The 26,600-nt window shown below is 44.0% G+C and overlaps 1 protein-coding gene across 2 annotated transcripts in view; it reads right to left on the bottom strand.

Moving 5' to 3' along the window:
* Positions 1-17,019: 17,019 nt before the first annotated feature.
* Positions 17,020-26,600, bottom strand: part of LOC134949298 (cytochrome P450 2G1-like) — a 241,137-nt gene continuing 231,556 nt past the window's right edge. Inside the window, exons 9-10 of one of the 2 annotated variants that reach the window (XM_063937794.1) lie at positions 17,947-19,791; positions 17,020-17,733 (exon numbers count right to left, since the gene is read on the bottom strand). In XM_063937794.1, coding sequence (XP_063793864.1) covers positions 19,610-19,791 — 182 coding nt within the window. In that variant the 3' untranslated portion in view covers positions 17,020-17,733; positions 17,947-19,609. Of the gene's footprint in view, positions 17,734-17,946; positions 19,792-26,600 lie in introns of those variants that run through there. The other variant, XM_063937795.1, reaches the window with a different exon arrangement.

Raw genomic sequence — 26,600 nt, 5'->3', positions numbered from 1 at the left:
GCTCCAGTATATTTATGTGGAGAGAAGTCTCCAGACTTGATCACACTCCCTGGAAATTTTTTCCTTGTGTGACTGCTCCCCAGCCACTCAGGCTGGCATCCGTGGTCACCAGGACCCAGTCCTGAATGTCGAATCTGCGGCCCTTTCATAGATGAGCACTCTGCAGCCACCGCAGAAGAAAACACCCTTGTCCTTGGAGACAGGGTTATCCGCTGATGCATCTGAAGATGCGATCCGGACCATTTTCCCAGCAGATTCCACTGAAAGGTTCTTGCGTGAAATCTACCGAATGGGATCGCTTTGTAAGAAACCACCATTTTTCACAGGAGCCTTGTGCAATGATGCACTGATACTTTTCCTGGTTTTAGGAGGTTCCTGACTAGCTCGGATAACTCCCTGGCCTTCTTCTCCGGGAGAAAACATCCTTTTCTGGACTGTGTCCAGAATCATTCCTAGGAACATTAGACGTGTCGTCGGAAAAAGGTGCGATTTTGGAATATTTAGAATCCACTCGTGCTGTCGTAGAACTACTTGAGATAGTGCTACTCCGACCGCCAACTGTTCTCTGGACCTTGCCCTTATCAGGAAAGCGTCCATATTTCTTTTAGGAAGAATCATCATTTCGGCCATTACCATGGTAAAGACCCGGGGTGCCGTGGACAATCCAAACGGCAGCTTCTGAACTGATAGTGACAGTTCTGTACCACGAACCTGAGATACCCTTGGTGAGAAGGGCAAAATTTGGACATGTAGGTAAGCGTCCCTGATATCCAGTGACACCATATCGTCCTGGTTCGCTATCACTGCTCTGAGTGACTCCATCTTGATTTGAACCCTTGTATGTAATTGTTCAAATCTTTTAGATCTCACCGAGCCGTTTGGCTTCAGTACCACAATATAGTGTGGAATAATACCCCTTCCCTTGTTGTAGGAGGGGTACTTTGATTATCACCTGCTGGGAATACAGCCTGTGAATTTTTTCCCAATACTGCCTCCCTGTCGGAGGGAGACGTTGGTAAAGCAGACTTCAGGAACTTGTGAGGGGAAGACGTCTCGAATTTCCAATGTACACCTGGGATACTACGTGTAGGATCCAGGAGTCCACTTGCGAGTGAGCCCACTGCGTGCTGAAACTCTTGAGATGACCCCCCACCGCACCTGAGTCCGCTTGTATGGCCCCAGCGTCATGCTGCGGACTTGGCAGAAGCTGTGGAGGACTTCTGTTCCTGGGAATGGGCTGCCTGCTGCAGTCTTCTTCCCTTTCCTCTAACCCTGGGCAGATATGACTGGCCTTTTGCCCGCCTGCCTTTATGGGTACGAAAGGACTGAGACTGAAAAGACTGTGTCCTTTTCTGCTGAGATGTGACTTGGGGTAACAAAAGTGGATTTTCCAGCTGTTGCCATGGCCACCAGGTCCGATGGACCGCCCCTTTATACGGCAATACTTCCATGTGCCGTCTGGAATCTGCATCACCTGACCACTGTCGTGTCTATAAACATCGTCTGGCAGATATGGACATCACATCTACTCTTGATGCCAGAATGCAAATATCCCTCTGCGCATCTCGCATATATAGAAATGCATCCTTAAAATGCTCTATAGTCAATAAAATATTGTTCCTGTCAAGGGTATCAATATTTTCAGTCAGGAAATCCGACCAAGCCCCCCCAGCGCTGCACATCCAGGCTGAGGCGATTGCTGGTCGTAGTATAACACCAGTATGTGTGTATATACTTTTTAGGATATTTTTCAGCTTCCTATCTGCTGGCTTTTTGAGGGCGGCCGTATCTGGAGACGGTAACGCCACTTGTTTTTATAAGCGTGTGAGCGCCTTATCCACCCTAAGGTGTGTTTCCCAACTCGCCCTCACTTCGGGCGGGAAAGGGTATACCTCCAATAATTTTCTATCGGAGGAAACCCACGTATCATCACACACTTTAATTTATCTGATTCAGGAAAAACTACTTAAACTTTTATTCTAAGCAGCTCAGGAGAGCCACCTAGATTGCACCCTTCTCGGCCGGGCACAAAAATCTAACTGAGGCTTGGAGGAGGGTCATGGGGGGAGGAGCCAGTGCACACCACCTGATCCTAAAGCTTTTATTATTGTGCCCTGTCTCCTGCGGAGCCGCTAAACCCCATGGTCCTGACGGAGTCCCCAGCATCCACTTAGGACGTTAGAGAAATTCAGAGGTGCAGTTGTTAAAAATTACAAGCACACTGCTCTTGTGTCAAAGTCAAAAAATATTACATAGAGAGACCATATAAACTGCACACATATAAGTCGCTATACTTGCAAATATGCGCAGCGAGCACAGCAATATATGGAAACACACGCATTTGCTCGGACATGGCACAGAGATGGATTCGGCACTTGTTTCATACAGTACATGGTTATAATAATGAACAGCACCAGACATCATGGAGATTTAGAATTGGCTAATGAATTAATGTCATGGATGTGTATCATTCGAACCGAACCAGATAAACACATCATGTTTGGTATTGAAGCAAGCAGAATCAGGTGTGGGTTAGTTTGAGGCCTGTTGTGTTGTTGTGGGACATTGCAGCGGATAGATATGATTATATGTATAAAAGCTAAGATCATATTGTTAGAACAATATGATGCTCAAGACAACCTTTTACTAAGTTTTCAGGGCTGAACCTGATTAGCATATACAAAGAGAATGGTGACTCAATACAAAGGAGAAAGAAAGACCCCTCCCCCAGGTACTGGTCAAACAGGAAGGTAGTGGTCAGGTGTGGCCTCAGAGAACAGATGTAATGTAGCTACACTCACAGACACACACACAGCTACCTGGCACCAAGCAGCATGGCGGCTGAATCCCCAGGACATCTTCCAAACTAAAGGCTAAGTATTGAACTTCACATGGCTAGATAAGGAAACAGACAGATTGCTTTCTAGTTTAAATAGGATATTGTAACTTGGTTGTGTGATTGTTGGGTGTTTGTGGATACTCTGTGAAGTCTGTGATAAATTGGAACAGTATACAATCTGTAGCATAATATTTGTGGTATTTGTTTGCCAATGGAGATTTAAAATAGATTGTGCTGGTTAGTTATAATATATATCCTGTTAATCATAAATACCACCATGCAGTTACGTTTGTGTTAATTACATTGTGATCTGGTCTTGTGATGAATATGCTCTGGTTATTGAGATACTGAAGTTGTTTGGGATGTGAAATTATGAGATGGTTCTAGGAAGTTGGATTACATTGTGAAAGGTGTTTTAGATGGTTTGGAATTGTAAAATCAGAACATATGCATTGTTTTGAGGCTTGGACATTTTGGAAGAAAATGGAGTCTTGTGTTTTCTGCTATGTGATTGTGGTTTAGTATAGAGTGCCATGTGTTTGGACCTGCAAATCTAAAATGGCTGCTGCTGGATGTCTTCCCCTCCCCCTTTCAGCCATGTGGTGTGGTCTTTGGAATCAAGTGGAGGTTTCTCAAAATGGAGTCTAGCTTCCATCCCATGCTGTATTCAGCATTGACTAACTGCGCAGCGATTGTCTCTCACATGTGTAGTTTTATCTGCAACCATGTTGTCTCTTATTTAATGTTATCATGAGCCATTTCTCTCTATCTCTCTCTTCTTCTCTTCCCCTTCCATTTTCCCATAAATAGTAATTGTATTGTATTGTATTTCTTGTGTAGTTATCTGGTTAGGTAGTCTCTGTTATATTGTAGTGTATCATTTGTACTGTTATCCCCTTTTACAAGTATATTAGATATAATACAGTTAATAGGCTTTGGAACCTAAACCAGTATCTGTGTATTTTCTATAGTGTTAAGTGTTCACTTGAGCGTCGGTGACGCTCAAGCAGCTTTGTAGTTAGTCAGGTTACACAAGGTTGCATTTACACCCTGTACTCACATTAAGGTATTCAGTGTATTTCATTGGTATAAGGTTTTAACATAAAGGTATAGCGTTGTGAGCGTCTGCGCCGCTGGTGACCTCCTCGTGGTCTCGAGCGTATGCTACGCCATAGCGAATCATTCCCCTAGACATAGCCAATAACGTGTCCTGTGATCACTGGGCCGTGAGCGAACGTGACGCTTGAGCGTCTCGCCTACGGCTGAGCGATCGCTACGCCAATAGCGTACCATTACGGTACTTCTTGAGCAAACAGCGTACAGTGTTCTTAGCTTCATAAAGGGTTGTTTATACGACAAGGAATTTAGCATTGTCAATTGCGGGCTCGTCCTATACTTCTCATATCTGCACTAGGTAGATCAGCAGACATTATCCCTCCAGCAAAGGGTGGGAGGTTGTCTCACAGTGCTGACGGGATAAGCGTCTGCTTCGCTTAGATAAAGAGTGCTGAAGGAACCCGGTAACCGGAGGTAAGAACAGTACGCTATTGTCTTTGAAAATCTGGTTTTTATTTCAATTTGGTGCCAACTACACACTCAGGCCTAGAATAACTTTAGGAGTTTTGAATGATGACTTTCTTTGTGAAAAGAGGCCGCATGGTCTGTCCACCATTTTGTGTGACCCTCATGGAGGTGGAAGGGGGAGGAGCAGCGGCCATTTTGGGAAGGTCAAAAAAAAAAATTTTTTTTTTCTGAGCGGCTGGTTTTCAGTTGACTCAGGAAACAATCAGCCATCCACTGTCAAAAAGAAATCATCATTTAATGAGGTTTTTTTTTTTATGCATTTATTTAATCTATATCATAGTCAATCATAAGTAATAGTGATTGGTACTTATATGTAATTTCATATGCGTGTGCTTACATCAATGTATGTTATTAGATTAAATTTAGAATTGCATTTTCATCTGTGTAAGTTTCACATATCACTATTCCTGTTTGCCAATTTTATAGTTGATAGAAAGTGCTAAAAAGAGATTTGCTGTTATTTAATAGTAGAGGTAATAGTTAAAGTATAGAACAACACACGATTTGTCTAGGAGATAAGGCAGTCAGTGTGGATTGCGGTAGATGATCAGGGATCATTTACATTGATAAAAGTATATATTGTGTTACGGTGGATCCTTTGCATTGCGTACACGTGTCGCTAACAAAGACTAGCGTACGCAATCCAAAAGGCAGACGCACGCAGCGTTCATTACGCAACGTAGCGTCCGGTTACGCCCACGTAGCTCAAGTTGTGATAAAGTGAAGTAACGCAAAGGCGATAAGTAACGCACAGCGGTAGATAACGCGAAGCGGTAAATAACGCAAATCTATTTTTAGAAAATCTGAAATTTAGTTTAACAGATCCTGCTCCTAATTGGTAACACTGTTGGGCTAAAGACAAATTTCTGCGCAGAAATAGATATAGAAACAAAAGTGTACATGTGTTGAGTGAGTGTGTTTTGTATACAAAAGTTTATATAACTTTAAGGTGGAACCAAAAGGAAAGCCGGGTACTCGTCAAGGGACATACGTGTAAGTGACATATACGGTGGCCAGGGAGGCATCCCTGGTTAAATAATATTTGAGCATTAGAGTATAGCGGACCATAAGGTAACAAGACCAGGAGGTCATAAGGTAGCAAGACCAGGAGGTCGTAAGGTAAAAGGTCCGCTATAAAAGTCCAGTGGCACAACGCCTGGGGTGTTGGTGCAGAACCCATATAGGCCATACAAGCTCTGGCTGAAGGAATCGCAGCCGGAAACATAGATTCCATTGATCTTTCAGTACATGACAAGTAGTGCTCGTATACTGAACGATTGGACCGCACGTTATTGTGTGCAGTAGTTAGTAATCTGACCTAATACCATTAGAGTAAAGTGGTCACAAACGCTATCTGTACATTCTGACGTGATTTGTGTAATTTTTTATTTTTGGAAGGGAAGTTCGCTGGTCACTCAGGAACTATCTAACAACCCCAACTTTACTGGAAAGAGTAAGTGTCCTGCGGGTAACCCTCATATGTTCCAGTAAACTAAAGGTTCACAGGGGCCCTAGGTTGGGTCCAGCAGCTCTGGCTACAGTGATTGCAGCACAGGCCAACGTGGGCGAGAAGTAAGTGGGGTACTTGATAAACCACCACCGCCGGCCTGCCCAAGGACATCTTGGTTTGTTTGTAAGGGTTCGCTGAAAGCCTTGATATTCAAGGAGGAATAGGCAACGCCTGCAGATTATGGGGGCCATTTGTTCAGGTAGGGGGCGATCAACCTCGGTTCGGGTTGATTCAGAGAACCGATCCATCGGGTCGGCACGATATGTGATGTGTAAGAAATATGGAAATCACGCTGAAGTTTTATGTGATGAATGGGAGAGAATGACTGTACAAGACAGGGACAAATTCCCAAGAATAGGTAGCTTCAGTCCAGTAGTGTTACAAAATTTAAGGAGGAGGATAAGTCTCGTTGAACCAACGAAGAGACAAAATAAACATTATGAATATTTACAGTTATGGCAACAGGAAAGTGAATTACAAAAAGAGTCTATTGACTTTTCTGACTCTTATCTTGAGAGGAGAGATATGGCAGCAGGAGAGGAGTTGATTGCGGAGAGAAAAGCACAAAGGTGGAACAATAAAAACGCTCTTAGCAACTGTAATATAGATTATAAGAATAAGTGTAATAAATGTAACAATGATTATTGTAATACTGTTGAATGTACAACTATTAACCTGTGCAAGCTGCACCCCATGTCAAACCTCCCTCAGGAATACAAACAAGAAAGTGAGCCCAGAACGATGTCGGCGCCTCTTCCAGAAGCCATCCTACAAGACATCCAGGTGGACACGACCAAATTGGTAAAGGCAATAATCAAACCCCCTAACGGAGGGTCAGGTGAGGTCGTGTCCACAGGTACGTACAATGTTTTATATCACGCACAAACAAATGTACCCCATATTGTAAGACCAAAACAAGGTGATGTGATTGAGTTTAGTCCTGTCAGGGTGATCACAGTCCCCAATGGGAAGACTGATGATCAGGGAACCATTCCCGTCAAGGACAGTGCAATGCGCCATCCCTGGTCCCGGACAGAATTGAGATCAATCATGTCTGATTACCCAGATCCTAGGAAAGATCTAACTGTATGATCAAAGATTCACAGAAGGCATATCAACTCCCTAGACAACGACATAATCATGGTATCCAAGGAATCAGGTAGGTACAGGGAAAGCGGTTGATGGTGATGAGCATCCAAGCGTTTGAGGAGGCATCAAATCAACCAAAACCCCAGGCCATTGGCACATGGAGGAACTTCAAAAGTTATGACACACCATTATAATCAAGGATCACATAGGCAGGAAAGGTGATTATTAGGAATGGAGGCAAGCCTGAGGTAACGGTTAATAAATTGGGAGGTCATTCACTGAAGACACAGGAATGACCAGGTTAAACGTTGTAAATGTATTTGTGAAAAATGTTTTTTCTTTCTCTCTCTATCCCCATCTATAAGGAGCTTTTACAAATAACATGGAAGAGGCGCCGACATCGTTCTGTGGTACTAGCCCTGATTGATTAACAGGATTGTAAAAGGGGATAACATATCCCCATCTCTGACGATTATTGGTAAGAATTCAAACATTGCATATTCGCTTGGTCCTTGCAGAAGTCTACCAAACCCCAGCATGACCTATCCACCACAATGTATTCTGGCCAGATACAGACAGTGGAATAATGCAAGTGCTGGTGGGGAGGGACTGCTCAAGGAAACCATTAGACACGTAGATACGACAGGCTAATAGTCTGACAATGTTTTCTTAATGTTGACAACGTTTAAAAATGCTTTGTTTCTCTTCTCTTATTGGTGGTTATTGTCGGGTTATGTAATGTATATATGCACATGAATTGTTCTCTATCTCTTTTGTTTTTTATTTTCTCTCTCTCCTCACTCATGTTTCCATGATTTAAAGATGGTATGTCACCCCTAAGTGTTAACCAATGGTAATGCCAGATTTTGCTCCACACAGAAAGATCGCTAGTTAGGAAGAAAGATTACATCACCAGAAGGTTCATTCGGAAGACTGAAGAGACAGCACCTTTTGAGAGGACAGCAGAACAAAAAGAACAACAAAACGAGAGAACTTATTATCGTAACGAGTTCTCTCCCCCTCAAACTGATTTTCTTATACCCCCTTTACAAATTTCTTCTTTTCTCCTCCTGTAAGATGGACTTGCCCCAAGAGACTGTGACATGGATTTTCCCGCTAACCATGATGTTGACCAGAGCAGTCTGTTTCGGTGAGAGTACCAGTGAGGTCGAGAAAGGATCCAGAAAGGTCCTGATGACTGAGACGGAGGTGTAAATTTCCAATAGCAACCCAATCACCAAGCAAAGGCGAGTACCGGGCACGATCTAACAACCATGTTATTTGTAAACAACTGTGAAGGAATGTTAGTTCAAAAAGAAAGTTGTATCTGTAGGCTCTGTAACAAAGTAATGCCAATCCAGTTTTAATATCCATATGGACCGGCATCCATTGAGTGACTATCACTCCTTAGTGGGTAATGTGTTAAATAAGACCGATTGTTGGGTATGCTCTCAAGTACCTCAGGGACACAGCAAATCAGGGCTAGTACCATTTCCTTTAACGTTAGGGGAGGTACTTGAGCTAAGTGGTGGGAGACCGGTGGACCGGAGGTTTAACATCTCCAGCCCTCCTAGTTTGAAGCTCCACCAATACCATGTGGATAGGTCCCTCTTATGTTTTAACATCTCCAATCCCAGAAAACCGGGAAATTGGGAAGTGTCATGGAGCAACCTTACCATGACCTTTTCACACAGAGCAGATAGAATGCCTACAGATACAGAGCTCGTACGCCACATAGCCAGTAGAGGAAAATCTTTCCGGTATCGATATACCTTAGGGAATAGGATTACTAGAGTTGGAGAGGTATCACCAGGATACTGTGCACATATCGTACAAACCGATACGTGCATTAAGCAGTTGGAAGAATTAGGGTCAGGAGATTTCACCTGGAAGGTTTGTAACATGGTCATGTCCTTCTCCGTCCCTTATGTTCTCCCCGATGATGCATATTTCATATGCGGGAGAAAGGCGTACAAATGGCTTGCCCCAAACTCTGAAGGATTGTGTTATATTGGAAAAGTATTGCCTGAAGTGATGACTGTTACACATGACAAAATGAAGGACATACACCGTGGTGCCCAAGCTCCTTATACTCACACTCATTACGAGCACCGAGTTAAAAGACAACTGTCAGAAAGGTTAGAGCATCCGGCCTCTGATCTTATCCATGAATCCACCGGGATTCAGGTTCTGGTAGCGTTAGATTTCACTCGTACCGCTCGGGGAGTGATGAATTATAGATACATTTCAGTGATATTATCTAACAAATTGGCGAGTGCGGAAATGTATGATGACACGTTTAGATACACTGGAAGAGAACTTCAAGCTTATAAAACAGAACTAGTTCAGCATAGGATGGTTCTTAATTATCTTACAGCAGTAACAGGCGGATATTGTGTTACATTGGCAACACAGTACGGCATAAAGTGTTGCACGTATATCACAAATAGCACCGAGGATCCGGTAGAGGTCATAGACCAAAAGATGGACGATATTCTCCAATTGAAGTGGGAATTTCGTCGAAAACACAATCTCACCCTTGCTGCTGTAGGTAATGAGCTGACTGGTTGGGTGTCATGGTTGAACCCGCGAAATTGGTTCTCCGGTTTAGGAGAGTGGGCTCAAGGAGTCATAATGGATGTTGGAAAGTTTCTACTATGTATCTTAGGTGTCGTTATATCGATTGGATTGATATTTAGATGCGGGCAGGCTTTAATGAGGTGCAAACAAAGTACAAAAGTGATGAGCTTGAGGAGTGAGGAAACTGTAATTAACCTGGATTTGATTTATGACCCAATGATAGAAACCAGAATGTGATGAAAATGCGATTATACGGTCCGTTTCTTTCACCTGTTTTTCTGCTTTTCTCCAAGATACAAAGACCCCCTTGGACGAGGAAGCTGACGAGACGAGATGTATACAGACAACGGATTGACCAAAGAAGAAGATTTGACAACTTTAAATATGGACACTTGATGAACTTTGCCATAGATCCCCAGTTTCCCTAGTATCTTTAAACTCACGCTAGCCCAACATTTTTGTAAATCTGATGGCTCAGACAAAGCTATTTGCTCATGCCTAAGGAGCAATACAGCGCAAAGAAGACGACTCTCAACAGATACCGAAAACAACTTCGACGACAGATGTACATTTCCCTGACATAGAATATCATTGCATTTTCCATAAGTGTTCTTTATCTTCATCTCTACAACCCTCAGGTAATGACACACATAGACGATAGGGAATACAGGCACAGATATCAGCAACCACATACCTCCCCCATTCATGTATCATCAACTAAAATGTGCTCCCCCATTTTGTTACAACCACAGCCGAAATGAGCTCGGTAAAGTTTGACAGCCCATCCACAGACCCTTAGTACGGGATAAGAAGGAATTCAAATGTATACTTCGCAATACCTCGAAGCTTGATGTACAACACGTACGGCACGATGATACATGACCCCCCAAACATGGATTCATACACACATGCTTCTGCTATCTCACTAGGTCATACCCTCTTCACACCTTCTCCTCTCTCCTCCCTTACCCAACCATTGAAATGTATTAACCCCTGACATATATTTTTCTCTTTTTGAAATGTTTTAGGAAGTGGCAGTTATTGGTGACTGCCAAAGGGTGGACTGTCAAAGTCAAAAAATATTACATAGAGAGACCATATAAACTGCACACATATAAGTCGCTATACTTGCAAATATGCGCAGCGAGCACAGCAATATATGGAAACACACGCATTTGCTCGGACATGGCACAGAGATGGATTCGGCACTTGTTTCATACAGTACATGGTTATAATAATGAACAGCACCAGACATCATGGAGATTTAGAATTGGCTAATGAATTAATGTCATGGATGTGTATCATTCGAACCGAACCAGATAAACACATCATGTTTGGTATTGAAGCAAGCAGAATCAGGTGTGGGTTAGTTTGAGGCCTGTTGTGTTGTTGTGGGACATTGCAGCGGATAGATATGATTATATGTATAAAAGCTAAGATCATATTGTTAGAACAATATGATGCTCAAGACAACCTTTTACTAAGTTTTCAGGGCTGAACCTGATTAGCATATACAAAGAGAATGGTGACTCAATACAAAGGAGAAAGAAAGACCCCTCCCCCAGGTACTGGTCAAACAGGAAGGTAGTGGTCAGGTGTGGCCTCAGAGAACAGATGTAATGTAGCTACACTCACAGACACACACACAGCTACCTGGCACCAAGCAGCATGGCGGCTGAATCCCCAGGACATCTTCCAAACTAAAGGCTAAGTATTGAACTTCACATGGCTAGATAAGGAAACAGACAGATTGCTTTCTAGTTTAAATAGGATATTGTAACTTGGTTGTGTGATTGTTGGGTGTTTGTGGATACTCTGTGAAGTCTGTGATAAATTGGAACAGTATACAATCTGTAGCATAATATTTGTGGTATTTGTTTGCCAATGGAGATTTAAAATAGATTGTGCTGGTTAGTTATAATATATATCCTGTTAATCATAAATACCACCATGCAGTTACGTTTGTGTTAATTACATTGTGATCTGGTCTTGTGATGAATATGCTCTGGTTATTGAGATACTGAAGTTGTTTGGGATGTGAAATTATGAGATGGTTCTAGGAAGTTGGATTACATTGTGAAAGGTGTTTTAGATGGTTTGGAATTGTAAAATCAGAACATATGCATTGTTTTGAGGCTTGGACATTTTGGAAGAAAATGGAGTCTTGTGTTTTCTGCTATGTGATTGTGGTTTAGTATAGAGTGCCATGTGTTTGGACCTGCAAATCTAAAATGGCTGCTGCTGGATGTCTTCCCCTCCCCCTTTCAGCCATGTGGTGTGGTCTTTGGAATCAAGTGGAGGTTTCTCAAAATGGAGTCTAGCTTCCATCCCATGCTGTATTCAGCATTGACTAACTGCGCAGCGATTGTCTCTCACATGTGTAGTTTTATCTGCAACCATGTTGTCTCTTATTTAATGTTATCATGAGCCATTTCTCTCTATCTCTCTCTTCTTCTCTTCCCCTTCCATTTTCCCATAAATAGTAATTGTATTGTATTGTATTTCTTGTGTAGTTATCTGGTTAGGTAGTCTCTGTTATATTGTAGTGTATCATTTGTACTGTTATCCCCTTTTACAAGTATATTAGATATAATACAGTTAATAGGCTTTGGAACCTAAACCAGTATCTGTGTATTTTCTATAGTGTTAAGTGTTCACTTGAGCGTCGGTGACGCTCAAGCAGCTTTGTAGTTAGTCAGGTTACACAAGGTTGCATTTACACCCTGTACTCACATTAAGGTATTCAGTGTATTTCATTGGTATAAGGTTTTAACATAAAGGTATAGCGTTGTGAGCGTCTGCGCCGCTGGTGACCTCCTCGTGGTCTCGAGCGTATGCTACGCCATAGCGAATCATTCCCCTAGACATAGCCAATAACGTGTCCTGTGATCACTGGGCCGTGAGCGAACGTGACGCTTGAGCGTCTCGCCTACGGCTGAGCGATCGCTACGCCAATAGCGTACCATTACGGTACTTCTTGAGCAAACAGCGTACAGTGTTCTTAGCTTCATAAAGGGTTGTTTATACGACAAGGAATTTAGCATTGTCACTTGTATGCTGTAAAATATAGGGGTGTTGCTGTTCAAATAATATTACACTGGCCCTGTCTGTTGTAAAAGTCCAGGAGTGCAGTGAAAATCAATGTACACTGGCCCTGTCTTGTATGCTGTAATAATTCTAGGGTGCAGTGAAAATCAATGTACACTGGCCCTGTCTTGTATGCTATAAAATTACAGGGGTGTTGTTAAAATACAGGGGTGTGGGCACAGTCTGCAGTTGTGATGTCTAGGCCTGACCTTCACAACACTGTATGGGAAGAGGAGGCTCCTACCACCATTTGCACACCGCTGTAAGTGCTGGTAGGAGCATTAAGATATTGAGATTGAGGATGTCACTGTAGAATACACCAGGATGAGAATATGGGTGTAGCTGGCGCTGCGGAGGAAGTTGACGATGGGGATTCTGATGGTGATGTGGTTTGTTTGAATAAGGCACCAGTGGAGACAGTTGTTGGCCATGGGATGAAAAAACCCATTGTCATGCAAGGGCAAAATACCAAAAAAGCCACCTTTTCAGTGTGGAATTATTTCTCCACAAATCCGGACAACAGGTGTCAAGCCATCTGTTGACTTTGTCAATCCATAATAAGTAGGGGTGAGGATGTTAACCACCTAGGAACATCCTCTCTTATACAGTACGTCACCTGCAGTGCATTCATCATAAGACATTGTCAAGTTCAGAATACTTGGGTAATACTGACACCTAAATTATGTGGTTTTGTTTGGATGAGGATGTAAACACTGAAGGGGGGGGGGGATCTGAGGATGAGGATGACATCTTGCCACTGTAGAGCCAGTTTGTGCAAGGAGCGATTAATTGCTTCTTTTTTGGTGGGGGCCCAAACAAACCAATAATTTCAGCCACAGTCGTGTCGCTGAAATTATTGGTTTGTTAAAGTGTACATGTCCTCTTTATACAACATAAGGGTGGATGGGAGGTCCCAAGGACAATTCCGTCTTGCACCTCCTTTTTTTTCTTTGCATCATGTGCTCTTTGGAGCCTATATTTTAAACTTCCATCCTGTCTGCCACTGCAGTGCCTCTCCTAGATGGGCCAGGTGTTTGTTCCGCCCACTTGTATCGCTTAGCTTAATCATACAGCTACCTCGTTGCACCTCTTTTTTTCTTTGAATTATGTGCTCTTTGGGGCCTAGTTTTTAAAAGTGCCATCCTGTCTGCCACTGCAGTGTCACTCCTAGATGGGCCAGGTGTTTGTGCCGCTCATTTGTGTCGCTTAGCTTAGTCACACAGCTACCTCTGTGCAACCTTTTGGCCTAAAAACAATATTGTGAGGTGTGAGGTGTTCAGAATAGACTGGAAATGATTGGAAACTAATGTTGTCGAGGTTAATAATACTGTAGGATGAAAATTACCCCCAAATTCTGTGATTTTAGCTGTTTTTATGTTTTTTTTCCAAAAATCATCCAGATCCAAAACCAAAACCCGAAAGGGTGATTTTGGCAAAAAGAATCCAGATCTAAAACCAAAACACAAAACCCAACAAGTGTTGGGCGCATATCTCTAAAGAGATCACAGTTGTACGCCGAGACATGCCACGAAAACAGTCACGACAGACTTTGATTTTACAGACACTCACCGTTACCATCCACAAATGATCTCTTCTTGCGAGAGGTATCACAAAGGTACCTTGACATGTGTGCACTGTGGCCACAACGCACGTGCAGTCTGCCGATAATCACTCAGTGGCAACACCATCAGTTTGCAATATAATAATCAGGCCCAGTGTGCTTACTCTATTTGTATGTCTATATTAGTTGTTTGTCTGATGGGTCAGTGGGTGACGTTTTCTGAATCGGCTGGATGTGCACATGGTGTTTTGTGGCATATAAGGCATATTAAGACAATTTTCAATGTATGTTTTAGCTATGATAACAATGTGTAATAAGAGATTGAAACATTGGATAGTCAATCCTGTCTCTGTTTAATTCTTTCAGTACTGAGTGCAGCCTGGCTTAAAGCAATTTCAGTGTTTCCATGTTCGGTTATGCAGTAAAATTGATGGAAGCTGTGAGCAAAGGTGATGTGGTTATGTTACCGATGGTCAGGAGACCGCCGGTCACAATTCCAATGCCGGGATCCCTGTCCCTCAATATCCCACTAGTCGGCATGCTGACCAACAAGGACTATTCCCACTCGTGGATGTCCACAACACTCATAGAGTGAGAATGGAACCTGTGGTGAGCGCAGCAAGCCACCGAGCCCACTGTATGCCGAGCGCAATGAGAATGCAAGGGGCTTCGTTGTGCTCAACCCCCTTCCCTTTCACTGATCATCTAAAATCCGGTATCCTGCCATTGATATTGTTGTGCGCGGCAGTCTTCTGACCGCCAGTCACTCATACCCAACCCAAGCAAAGGACCTGTTTGTTTGTTTGTGTGTGTGTGTGTGTGTGTGTGTGTGTGTGTAAGTATGTATGTGTGTTAGGGGTGTACACAAGGCCATTTTCGGGTTTTGTGTTTTGGATTTGGATCTCCTTCGTGTTTTGAATCTGGATTGGTTTTGCCAAAACCACCCTTGCGGGTTTTGGTTTTGGATCTTGATTTTTCAAAAAAATCATAAAAACAGCTAAAATAACAGAATGTGGGGGTGTTTTTGATCCTACGGTAATAATAACCTCAATAACATTAATTTCCACTCATTTCAAGTCTATTCTGAACACCTCACGGCTCACAATATTGTTTTTAGGCCAAAAGGTTGCACCAAGTTAGCTGTATGACTAAGCTAAGCGATAGAAGCACATGGCACATCCAGAAGTGGCACTGCAGTGGCAGACAGGATGGCAGTTTTACAAACTATGCCCAAAAAATGCTCCAAAGAGCACATAATGCAAGGAAAAGAGGTGCAGGATGGAATTGTCCTTGGGCCCTCCCACCCACCCTTATGTTGTATAAAAAGGACATGCACACTTTAACAAACCAATCATTTCAGCAACAGGGACTGCAACACTTGTAACTGAAATGATTGTTTTTTTGGGCACCCACAAAAAAAGAAGCAATTGATCTCTCCCTGCACAAACTGGCTCTACAGAAGCAAGATGTTGTCATCATCTTCCGATTCCTCACCCCTTTCAGTGTGTAAATCCTTGTCTTCACAGACTATTAATTTGTCCCTGCAGGAACCCTCCATCACAGGTCACTCTGTACTTTGTGGAGGTAATTGCTGGTAATGGTCCTTTTTGTAGAATTTGTAATTCATTTTGATGAACATCATCTTTTCCACATTTTGGGGAAGTAACCTCCTATGCCGAACGCTGATGACGGGGTACAAGCTGTCACCTTGTACTAACAATTTTCTTCGATGTTAGTCACTTATTCTTCAATTATGCAGCTAGCTGGAGAACAGATAACACTCAGCAACAGGTTAAGATACAATGTTGAGCACCATGAATCTGTTCTGAAAAATGTCTCCCAACATGGTTTATATATACACAAAAATTATGGCTTTTAACCAATAAGGATATAGAATATACAGTTCACACTATTTCACACAAAGCTAATGAATATATTATAAAACATAATTCTACGATTCTACCATCTACAGGTCCAATTAGTTCTTTCTTATCTTATTCTGAACATACTACCATGGTCTTTCATGTCTGGGCATACAGTCAAGTCCTGGAAATGATACTGCACAGCTGCTAATTGTTCAGGTGCAAGCCTTAAGTGTTCACATGTAAACAATATTCATTGTTCTCATACTTATTAGTCTAACAAGTTACAAACAAAGCAGTGAGACCTTGTTGGGGGTTCTTTTGCTTGGAAGGTCACATTCCTAACAAGCTACTGATTCTAAGCATATTGCTGGCTATAAATATATTTTTAACTGTTAATTGGAATCATAGTTGTTATGAATAAGCAAGACAGAATCTATAGCAAAAATGGAGTCTCTATGGCTAACTTGTTTTAACCCTATCACTGACAAGGTTCCCGGCTGCGCTAAAATCTCTTTCTGAGTACACACTGGAGGGTGGGCAACTTTAGTAAAACAAAGCCTGTTTGTGCAAGGGCCTCCAAATTGCCTCTTTTTTCTGCCAGTATTGAAACGAACTGTCTGACATGTCTATAAAATGCTATCAGTGAAATTATCAGCAACCATTCTTTGAATGGTGACAGAATACATATGCTTCATATGGTAAAGCAACGGTGTCTCACAAATGAGTCAGAAATATATTTTTTGCTCTGGATCACACACAGAGGGTATATCATATATAGCAGTAGTGTACGGCAGCCACAGTACTAGTAGTCACTGAGTGACGCAACAATAGAAATATATTTTTTGGTTTGGATCACGCACAGAGGATATATAGCAGTAGTGTACAGGAACCGATGTAATAGCAGTAAGAGTGACACACCAATAGAAATATTTATTTTGCTTTGAATCACACAGATGGTATATAGCAGTAGTGTATGACAATACTGGTAGTTATCACTGAGTGACGCACTAATAGAGATATATTTTTTGCTCTGGATCACACACAGAGGATATAGAAGTAGTGTACAGCAGCCACTGTATTAGTAGTTAGAGTGACGCACCAATAGAAATATATATTTTGCTTTGAATCACACAGAGGGTATATAGCAGTAGTGTACGGCAGTACTGTGGAATGATGACATTTTGCCTCGTTTTTGGATCTGAGAACCGAACCTGTTCATCCCTAATGTGTGCTTGTATACACACACATATGTAGAGTAAATAAACTTAGAAAAATTGCAAAATACTGTACATTATAAGTGCAGCAAGCAAAGACTACAAAAAATTACATACAGTATTTAAGGGGTCTATTTACTAAGCCTTGGATGGAGATAAAGTTGCTGGATATAAAGCACCAGCCAATCGGCTCCTAACTGTCATTTTTACAGCACAGCCTGTGGCATAGCCAGTGGTGCAAGTGTGCGGGTACGGGTGGGTACGGCGAACCCTTAAGAATTTAGCTGTGGGTCTGCCGTTACCACACCGACGGGCCGCCGATCCTTGCCGCTCCGTCACACCCTTCCTCCGTCAGCTGCACACCGACGCTCCCCGCCGCTGATGTGAGGGGAGGAGAGCGCAGCCTGCGCCTCTCCTTCCCCTCAGTCTCCAGCGGGTACGGGTATCTTCGTACAATTCCGCGCCGATCCGTGAGCCAATCAGAGCTCGCACCGCGAGCTCTGATTGGCTCACGGATCAACGCTGAATTAAACTGAGACACCCGCACCCGCCGGAGACTGAGGGGAAGGAGAGGCGCAGGCTGTGCTCTCCTCGCCTCACACAGACAGGACGGCAGCGGTGAGCAGGGGTGGGGGGTATACCTGACACTGGGGGCATATCTGGCATTGGGGGGTAGGCATGTATACCTGACACTGGGGGGCATATCTGGCACTGGGGGCATATCTGGCACTGGGGGGGTATGTATACCTGATACTGGGAGCATATCTGGCACTGGGGGGACATGTGTACCTGGCACTGGGGGGATATCTGGCACAGGGGGGGGTCATGTACACCTGGCACTGGGAGCATATCTGGCACTGGGGGGACATGTGTACCTGGCACTGGGTGGGGCATGTATACCTGGCACTGGGGGGACTTGTGTACCTGGCACTGGGGGATATCTGGCACTGGGGGGACATGTGTACCTGGCACTGGGGAGACATACATATCTGGCACTGGGGGGACATGTGTATATGGCACTGGGGGATATCTGGCACTGGGGGGACATGTGTACCTGGCACTGGGGGGACATACATATCTGGCACTCGGGGGACATGTGTATATGGCCCTGCGGGACATGTGTACCTGGCACTGGGGGCATATCTGGCCCAGGGGGGATATCTGGAACTGGGGGGACATATGTACCCGGCACTGGGAGGACATACATATCTGGCACTGGGGGGACATGTGTATCTGGCCCTGAGGGGACATGTGTATCTGGCACTGGGAGCATATCTGGCACTGGGGGGGATGTGTATCTGGCACTGGGGGCATATCTGGCACTGCGGAGACATGTGTATCTGGCACTGGGGCATATCTGGCACTGGGTGGACATGTGAATCTGGCACTGGGGGCATTTCTGTATTTGGCACTGGGGGCATATCTGGCACTGTGGGAGCATTTCTGTATCTGGCACTGGGGGGCAATGTATATCTGACATAGTGGGGGCATTTGTGTATCTGGCACTGTGGGGCAATGTGTATCTGACACTGTGAGGCAATGTATATCTGGCACTCTGGTGGCATTTGTGTATCTGGCACTGTGGGGCAATGTATATCTGACACAGTGGTGGCATTTGTGTATCTGGCACTGTGAGGCAATGTATATCTGGCACTCTGTGGCATTTGTGTATCTGGCACTGTGAGGCAATGTGTATCTGGCCCTCTGGGGACATTTGTGTATCTGGCACAGTGAGGTAATGTGTATCTGGCACTGTGGGGCAATGTATATCTGGCACTGTGGTGCACTGTATATCTGGCACTGTGGGGCAACGTGCATCTGGCACTATTGGGATCATACGTATATCTGCTCCTCCCCCCATATGTGTATCACGCCCCCATTTTCATTGGCCACACCCCATGTGGCATTTGGCCACACCCATTTTTTTGCCGGGTGCGCCTTCGGCGCGCGCTCACATTAACTGTAAGACATTTTTTCTACTTGCACCACTGGGCATAGCAGTTAGGAGCCAACTGGCTGGTAATTATCTCCAGTGACTTTATCTCTATCCAAGGCTTAGTAAATAGACCCATAAGTCACCTTAAATTCTCAGCAAAGTAAACACTTAGGGGTATACAGTATTTACTATAGTGCAAGTTTTTAGAAGTGGAGATATTGCCCAGAGCAATCAATCACTTAGAATAATTTTTTCATCGAACACTTTCTGATTGGTTGCTATGGGTAATTTATCCATTTCTAAAAACCCTCACTTTAGTAAATATACACTCCTAAATTAACGTGTTAACGTGAAATAAAAGCAACTTTGTAAGGTTTGGGAAAGTTTAACAGTCCAGATATATTGGGTGTAATGTCCAGCTCTTCCCGTGGCACAGGGGACTTCAAGTTAAAATTTTGCAGGGTGGTGACAAAGAAGAGGAACAGTTCCATTCGTACGAGGGGCTCTCCGAGGCAGCTTCTCTTTCCTATGGAGTGTGAGGACATAGCAGTTAATTATGTGTCACATAATACTATAATAACTTATCTTATATTTAGGAAATGGGAGCTTTAAGCGAATACTCATTGATTTAGGAGTTAAAACAAAGGAAAAATATAAATACAAGATATACAATACAGTATATATACAATCACAAATTACAAGTATCCAGTTATAGAAAGTAATTAAAATTAGAGAAATTTGGGCTTACTTAAAAACATTGCATTTCTAAGTGCAAATACCTGCTTTCACTGCCTTCTTTTCAATGCTAGATAAAAGCTAACTGATTGGGTGCTGTGCTCATTGGAAAGTTTGCATCTGAATGCAATGTTAGTAAATTAGTTATTTGAGTTTTAATTTCTCCATTAAATCATTCATAGGGTGGTACTGAAATAATATATCTCCTCTCTAAAGTGATCCCCATTATAGCGCATATTGGGGGTCATTCCGAGTTGATCGTTCGCCAGCAGTTTTTAGCAGCCGTGCAAACGCTATGCTGCCTCCCACTGGGAGTGTATTTTAGCTTAGCAGAAGTGCGAACGAAAGGATCACAGAGCGGCTACAAAGTTTTTCTGTGCAGTTTCAGAGTAACTCAAAACCTACTCAGCGCTTGCGATGACTTCAGACCATTCAGTTCCTGATTTGACATCACAAACACGCCCTGCGTTCACCCAGCCACGCCTGCGTTTTTTCTGGCACGCCTGCGTTTTTCCGAACACTCCCAGAAAACGGTCAGTTGACACCCAGCAACGCCCCCTTCCTGTCAATCACTCTGCGGCAGCCAGTGCGACTGAAAAGCATCGCTAGACCCTGTGTGAAACTACAGCGCTCATTGTAATAGTACGTTGCGCGTGCGCATTGCGCCGCATACGCATGCGCAGAAGCGCCATTTTTTTGCCTCATCACTGCACAGCGAATGAATGCAGCTAGCAATCAACTTGGAATAACCACCATTGTGCCCACAGTAATCAGATTTAGCTGCGTAAAGGGTTGGGAGCCATCGCTACCCCACCAAAATTGAATCATTAGCATATTTAAGGAAGACAAGCAACACTATTCATTGCCAGCATATTAGCTCACTTACCTTGCTCCAGTGTTTGCTTGCGATTCCTGATTGTGTACCAGGCTCTGGTTATACTGACTACAATTCTCAGCCTGTACCACTGACCTCAGTTTGGTTCTAAGTTCTGCTACCATGTCTGGGACCCTGACCTTAGCCATCCTGACTACACTATTGACTGCTGATTCTGTACTTCGCTTCTGCTGCACTCCAGTACCATCACCCCTAGGGGTCAGCTGGAGGGCTGCAACCTGCAGACTCCCAGCAGCAATGCCCAGTCTGTCAGTATCTTATCAGCCCAGAAAGGATCTATTCCACTCAATTTTATCTGTTGTTGGTCTGTGTGTAATACAAAGTTCCTGAGTTTCTGAGATATAACCGTAGAGATCTGCTTTTGCTTTACTACGCCACATACAATAACTGACATTTTGCCTAATTCATTGGATGCTGTATGAAGCGGATATGAATGGGATTTGCAATTTTGGAAGGACTGTGCAAAAGTCTGCGAATAAACCAACAATTCATATCCAAATAAGAAATGAGGTTATTTTGAATTGAACAGGTTGGGAGGTTTGATGATACAAAAATCTATAAGTAACTGACATTTTGTGCTTAATCCCAAGTAGCCTCCTTGCCTTAATGCACAGTATTTTACTGAAATTTGTTCCAGGGGAAATATCACTACTGAAAGACTGCTGTAAAAGTCTCCGTAATATATTAACAGTACAAAAAGTTAAAACAGGTCTCCACATAATCAGTTACAGGGACATGTGCAATGTCCAGAGGTGTAGCTAGGTGTCATGGTGCCTGGAGCAGGGGCCTAGTGCAGGGCCGTAACTAGGTGTGTGCGGAGGGGGCACCGCACATAGCGCTGCAGGGTAGGGGGCGCAGTTGGTGGCACTTGTCAATTATCTGTTTTAATTACTTTCACTTTGAGCTTCCCCACTTTTTGAAGCCCAGTATCTCCTGACCACCACTGTCTCCTACCCTGACCCCTTCTGTCGCTAATACCTATACAACATTCATGAACTCATCTTGAGATTTCTTTGTTATTCAGTCACACTGTCCTTTATTACATTTGAAGATGCTGACATACCCTGGATTTGAGCCCATTGCCTGTGGCATTGCAGTCAGACACTCTATTCATTGAGCTATCTGCCCTTACATAGAAAGCTAGAGAATTCTAAGCTAGAGAATTCTATTTGAAGCTTACCTTGTACTTTGTGAAAAAATGATCAGCATTGCTGCTGAGCAGATCTATTTATTGTGTGACTGCAAGAGATTGGATGTGTGGCTGCACACCACATAGATCTGCTCAATTGCAATACTGATTTTTTTTTTTTTACAAAGTACCAGTAGCTTCATATAGTGTCCATAGTATTTATGCAGGATCAGATAGCTCAATGAGTAAGGTGTTTGGGTACAGTTCAACAGGTTATAGGTCTGAATTCCGGGTATGGCAGTATATTGTAACTGAATATTAATGACAGGGCCGTAACTAGGTGTGTGCAGAAGGTGCATTGCCCACAGCGCACTTGCCCTGTGGGCGCACCTTCTACATACACCCTGAGTGGCCGCATATCACTCCCGCTGACGGCAGCCCTCCCCCTCCCCTGTGCCTGGCATCCGCAGCAGCACCAAGCTCCGACCAGCTGGAGCCGCTGATCACTGTGTAAAGTCAGCATCCGCGCTGGACAGAATAACCCCCCTGTGCTGCTGCGCTCCCGCGGCCTGCCTCCTCTCTGCCTGTGAAGTGCATAGACTCTGCAGAGGAGTCAGTTCTGTACAGGAGCCGGCAACAGTGCAGGAAGAACGTAAACCTCACGTAAGTGCCTACACAGACACTACACTCTACACTATATTACACTACACTACACTACACTACACTATACTACACTACACTCTATGGGCAGGGGGGGGTGTAAGGGGAATCTGCCTGCCGTAATGTGTAAAATGGGGACTCTGCCTGCTGTACTGCATAAAAGGGGGAATCTGCCTGCCGTAATGTGTAAAAGGGGGACCTAGCCTGCCGTAATGTTAAAAGAGGACTCTGTCTGCCGGAATGTGTAAAAGGGGGACTCTGCCTGCCGGAATATGTGTAAGTGGCGCTACTGTGTGGCATATTATGAATTGGTATTATTTTGTGGCCACGCTTCTTCCCCCATGAAGCCACACCCCTATATTTTTGGCACACGCCTACGGCGCGCACTGGCCCTATTTTAAATATGATGTGGGAGGGAGGGCGCCAATGCGGTTTCTTGCACACAGCGCTAAAATGTCTAGTTACGGCACTGGCCTAGTGACATGGTTATATGCTAATTGCGTCATCATAGCTCCACCAATATAAAAATAATAATGCCCAATCACGTTAATTTTCTCATCAAGTAGGCAGGGGCTAATGACACAATTGGCTTGGCCCTGCTTCCATCACCGCCCACCTGCTTATCCTCTCTGGGCATCTCCTGGAGAGGAGATAAATGTAGGTAAGTATGATTATAAATTGTTACTCTATTAGAGGATATATGGTCTCTTATGACAGTCCAAGCCTCTGTGGGGGGCTGGCCTCACACACAGTGCTAAATGGCCACACCCCATAAACAGGGGCCCCTACCACTGCATCCCCCCGGTTGGCCCTTCAAGCCCCAGTCCATCACTGGAAAGGCATGTAACTTTATAGGACATAATACGGCTGATTCAGAGATGTAAGCAAACAAAAAATAACAAACCATGTTGCATGTAGGGTAAAAACTGGCTGATTTGCATGTATCTCATAATTACTAGTCTAATTGGTGTTTCTATCATGGGTGCAATGTGTGTGGTGCACATGGGCCCCTGGGTCAAGCGGGGGCTCACACCGCACACAATGCACCCATAGTTTTCATATTCACTCTTCGAAGTCCACCACCGGGTGCTTTAGCAGCAAAAATGGCTGCCGGCGCATGCTCAGTAAGACTTTTATCTCCAAAACATGGCAGGCACCATGTTTCGGGAAGACTTGAGCATGCACAGTAGATTCCTGCACCGTGGAGAGAAAGGGGCCCACCCGGTGTGTGCACATGGGCCCCCTCATCTCTTAAGATGCGCCTAACTGGTATGTTTCATTTTATACTGCAGTAAAGAGTTCAGCTAGAGCATACTCTTCCTAACTACAGTATAAGTGCCTTACAGTGTGCAATAACCTGCGAGATGCAGGTACAGATGCGATTCCTTTTAACCTGTCCATATATTAAGCAGCAGTATTGTAAAAGGCAAACCTGGTGTGCTTTTAAATTAGGGCCGATTTAAGAATATGAGCAGACTCACCAGAATCTCCCCCATGTCTGAATCTCACAGGCTATTACATAAGACCCTACTGTAAATCTCTCTGCACATTTATAATCTGGCCCACCTGTAGTGCCATACAGTGTTGAAAAAGTGTAAATGTGTTCCATTTGTTTGCATGCTGCAAACTCTGAAATGGTCCCAATATACATAGGTAATTATATTTGAGTATATACTAGTTAATATTAATATCACCAAGCAAGCATAAAAAGAAAACGACAAAATATAAAAAACTAGATAATAGAATACACATTACACACTGGGATTAATTAAGAGATAAATGTTATGTCTTAAGGGGGGTACACACAGAGAGATCCGTGCTTAAAATCTAAGCAATCTTGCTAGATTGCTTAGATTTTAAGCACGGATCTGCCGTGTGTATGCCCTCCAGCGATAGCGATGCGCGGCCCCGCACATTGCTATCGCCGATGATAGATTGAGCCTGCATGCAGGCTCAATCTAGCGGGTCGCTCACTTCACCGTTGTGTGAAGTGAGCGGCCCCCGTCGGCTTTCCCCCTCGCTCAGCACATCGCGCTGTGCTGAGCGGGGTGAGAGATGTGTGCTGAGCGGTCTGTGTTAAGATCGCTCAGCACACATCTCTCCCGTGAGTACCCCCCTTTAGAACGCAGCAGTAATGTGACAATAAGCTAATGCAGCAATAGGCTAAGGGAAATAGACTCTCCCTGACAGCATCAAAAATACAAGAGCTGCAGCACTGAATGGTCTGCAAGACCATCGGTCATCTGAGTAACATCATAGTTTACAATTGGCCCTCGCAGCCCCGTAGCTGCGGCCACCTCTCTCTGCTACTCCATCTCTACCTCCTAAGGCTACCATCACTAAGCGTAACATTGAAGCTATTGACACCACATCCCTATCCTCACTGTACGACTCACTCCTCTCTACTATTCTCTCTCTCTCTCTCTCTCTATCTCTCTCTCTTATGGCCTGAACAATCAACTTCCCTATATAATGCATCCCTTACTTCTGCTCTTGACTCTGTGTCACTCCACCAACCACTATTCATCCTCGCAAATTAACACTTCAACCTGGCACACCAAATGCACCAGATATCTGCAAAAATGCTCATGTACTGCCGAGTGACACTGGAGGAAATCACGCTCTAAGGCAGACTTCCTTTATTTCAAACTTATGTTCTCAGCATTCAGTGCTGCTTTTTCCCTTGCAAAACAGTCTTACTTCAAGAATTCCATCTCCACCCAGTCTTCCAATCCCCGGCACCTCTTTGCCACTGTCAACTCCCTCCTCTGCCCATCCCTAACTTGTCTTCCCTACTCACTCTCAGCTTTTGACTTTGCCACTTTTCTTCACATCTAAAATTGACTCCATAAGTCAAGACATCACATCCCACCAGACCATAAGCAACCTGCCACCTCTAATCTTCCACCATTCCTCCCCATCCCTCTCACCAACTCTGACATCTTTCTTCCATGTATCTGGTGAGGAAGTCATGGCCCTCATCTGTTCTCCCCTCCACCACCTCCCCATTTGACCCTATACAATCCTTCGTCCTCTGCTACCTTTCTCCTTCTGCCTGTTCCCATCTTACCCACCTTCTCAATCACTCCCTCTCATCAGGCACTTTCTCCTCTGCCTTCAAGCATGCACTCATCTCTCCTATTCTTAAAAAACCTACCCTTGATTCAAACATCCTCTCCAACTACCGACCAATCTCTCTCCTCCCTTTTGCATCCAAACTCCTTAAGCATATTGTCTACAACAGACTTACTGCCTTTTTTCCTCACACTCACTGCTTAACCCATTCCAGTCTGGCTTCCATCCTCTCCACTCTACTGAACCTGCCCTCACAACAGTCTGCAATGACCTCCATGCTGCCAAATCTAAGGGCCACTACTCTCTGCTTATTCTTCTTGACCTTTCTGCTGCTTTTGACACAGTGGAACACCCTCTTCTCCTGCAAATCCTTAACTCCATTGGTCTGCATGATTCTCCCCTTTCTTGGCTGTCCTCCTACCTCTCTGATCGTTACTTCTCTGTCTCCTCTTATGACTCCACCTCCCCCCCACTTCCACTAACTGTAGGTGTCCCCCAAGGTTCTGTTTTTGGTCCTCTACTTTTTTCTCTCTACAAGTCCTCTTTAGGTGAACTCATTAGTTCTTTTGACTTCCAATATCATCTCTATGCTGATGACACTCAAACCTTAATTTCCTCCCCGGACCTCTCCTCCACTCTCCTCACTCGCACCTCAACTCTCTCTCTGTGCTATCTCTTCTTGGATTTTCCCCCGTTTTTTCAAACTCAACATGTCTAAGACTGAGCTGATCATCTTCCCACCCTACTGCACATCCTCACCTCCCACAATTTCATTATCTATTGATGGCACAACAATCTCCCCTAGCCCCCAAGTGTGCTGTCTTGGAGTAATCATTGACTC

Source organism: Pseudophryne corroboree, chromosome 8, assembly GCF_028390025.1.
Source record: "Pseudophryne corroboree isolate aPseCor3 chromosome 8, aPseCor3.hap2, whole genome shotgun sequence".
Classification (NCBI taxonomy): Eukaryota; Metazoa; Chordata; class Amphibia; order Anura; family Myobatrachidae; genus Pseudophryne; species Pseudophryne corroboree.
Note: the sequence above shows the minus strand (reverse complement) of the source record. Positions and strands in the feature narration are given on the sequence as shown.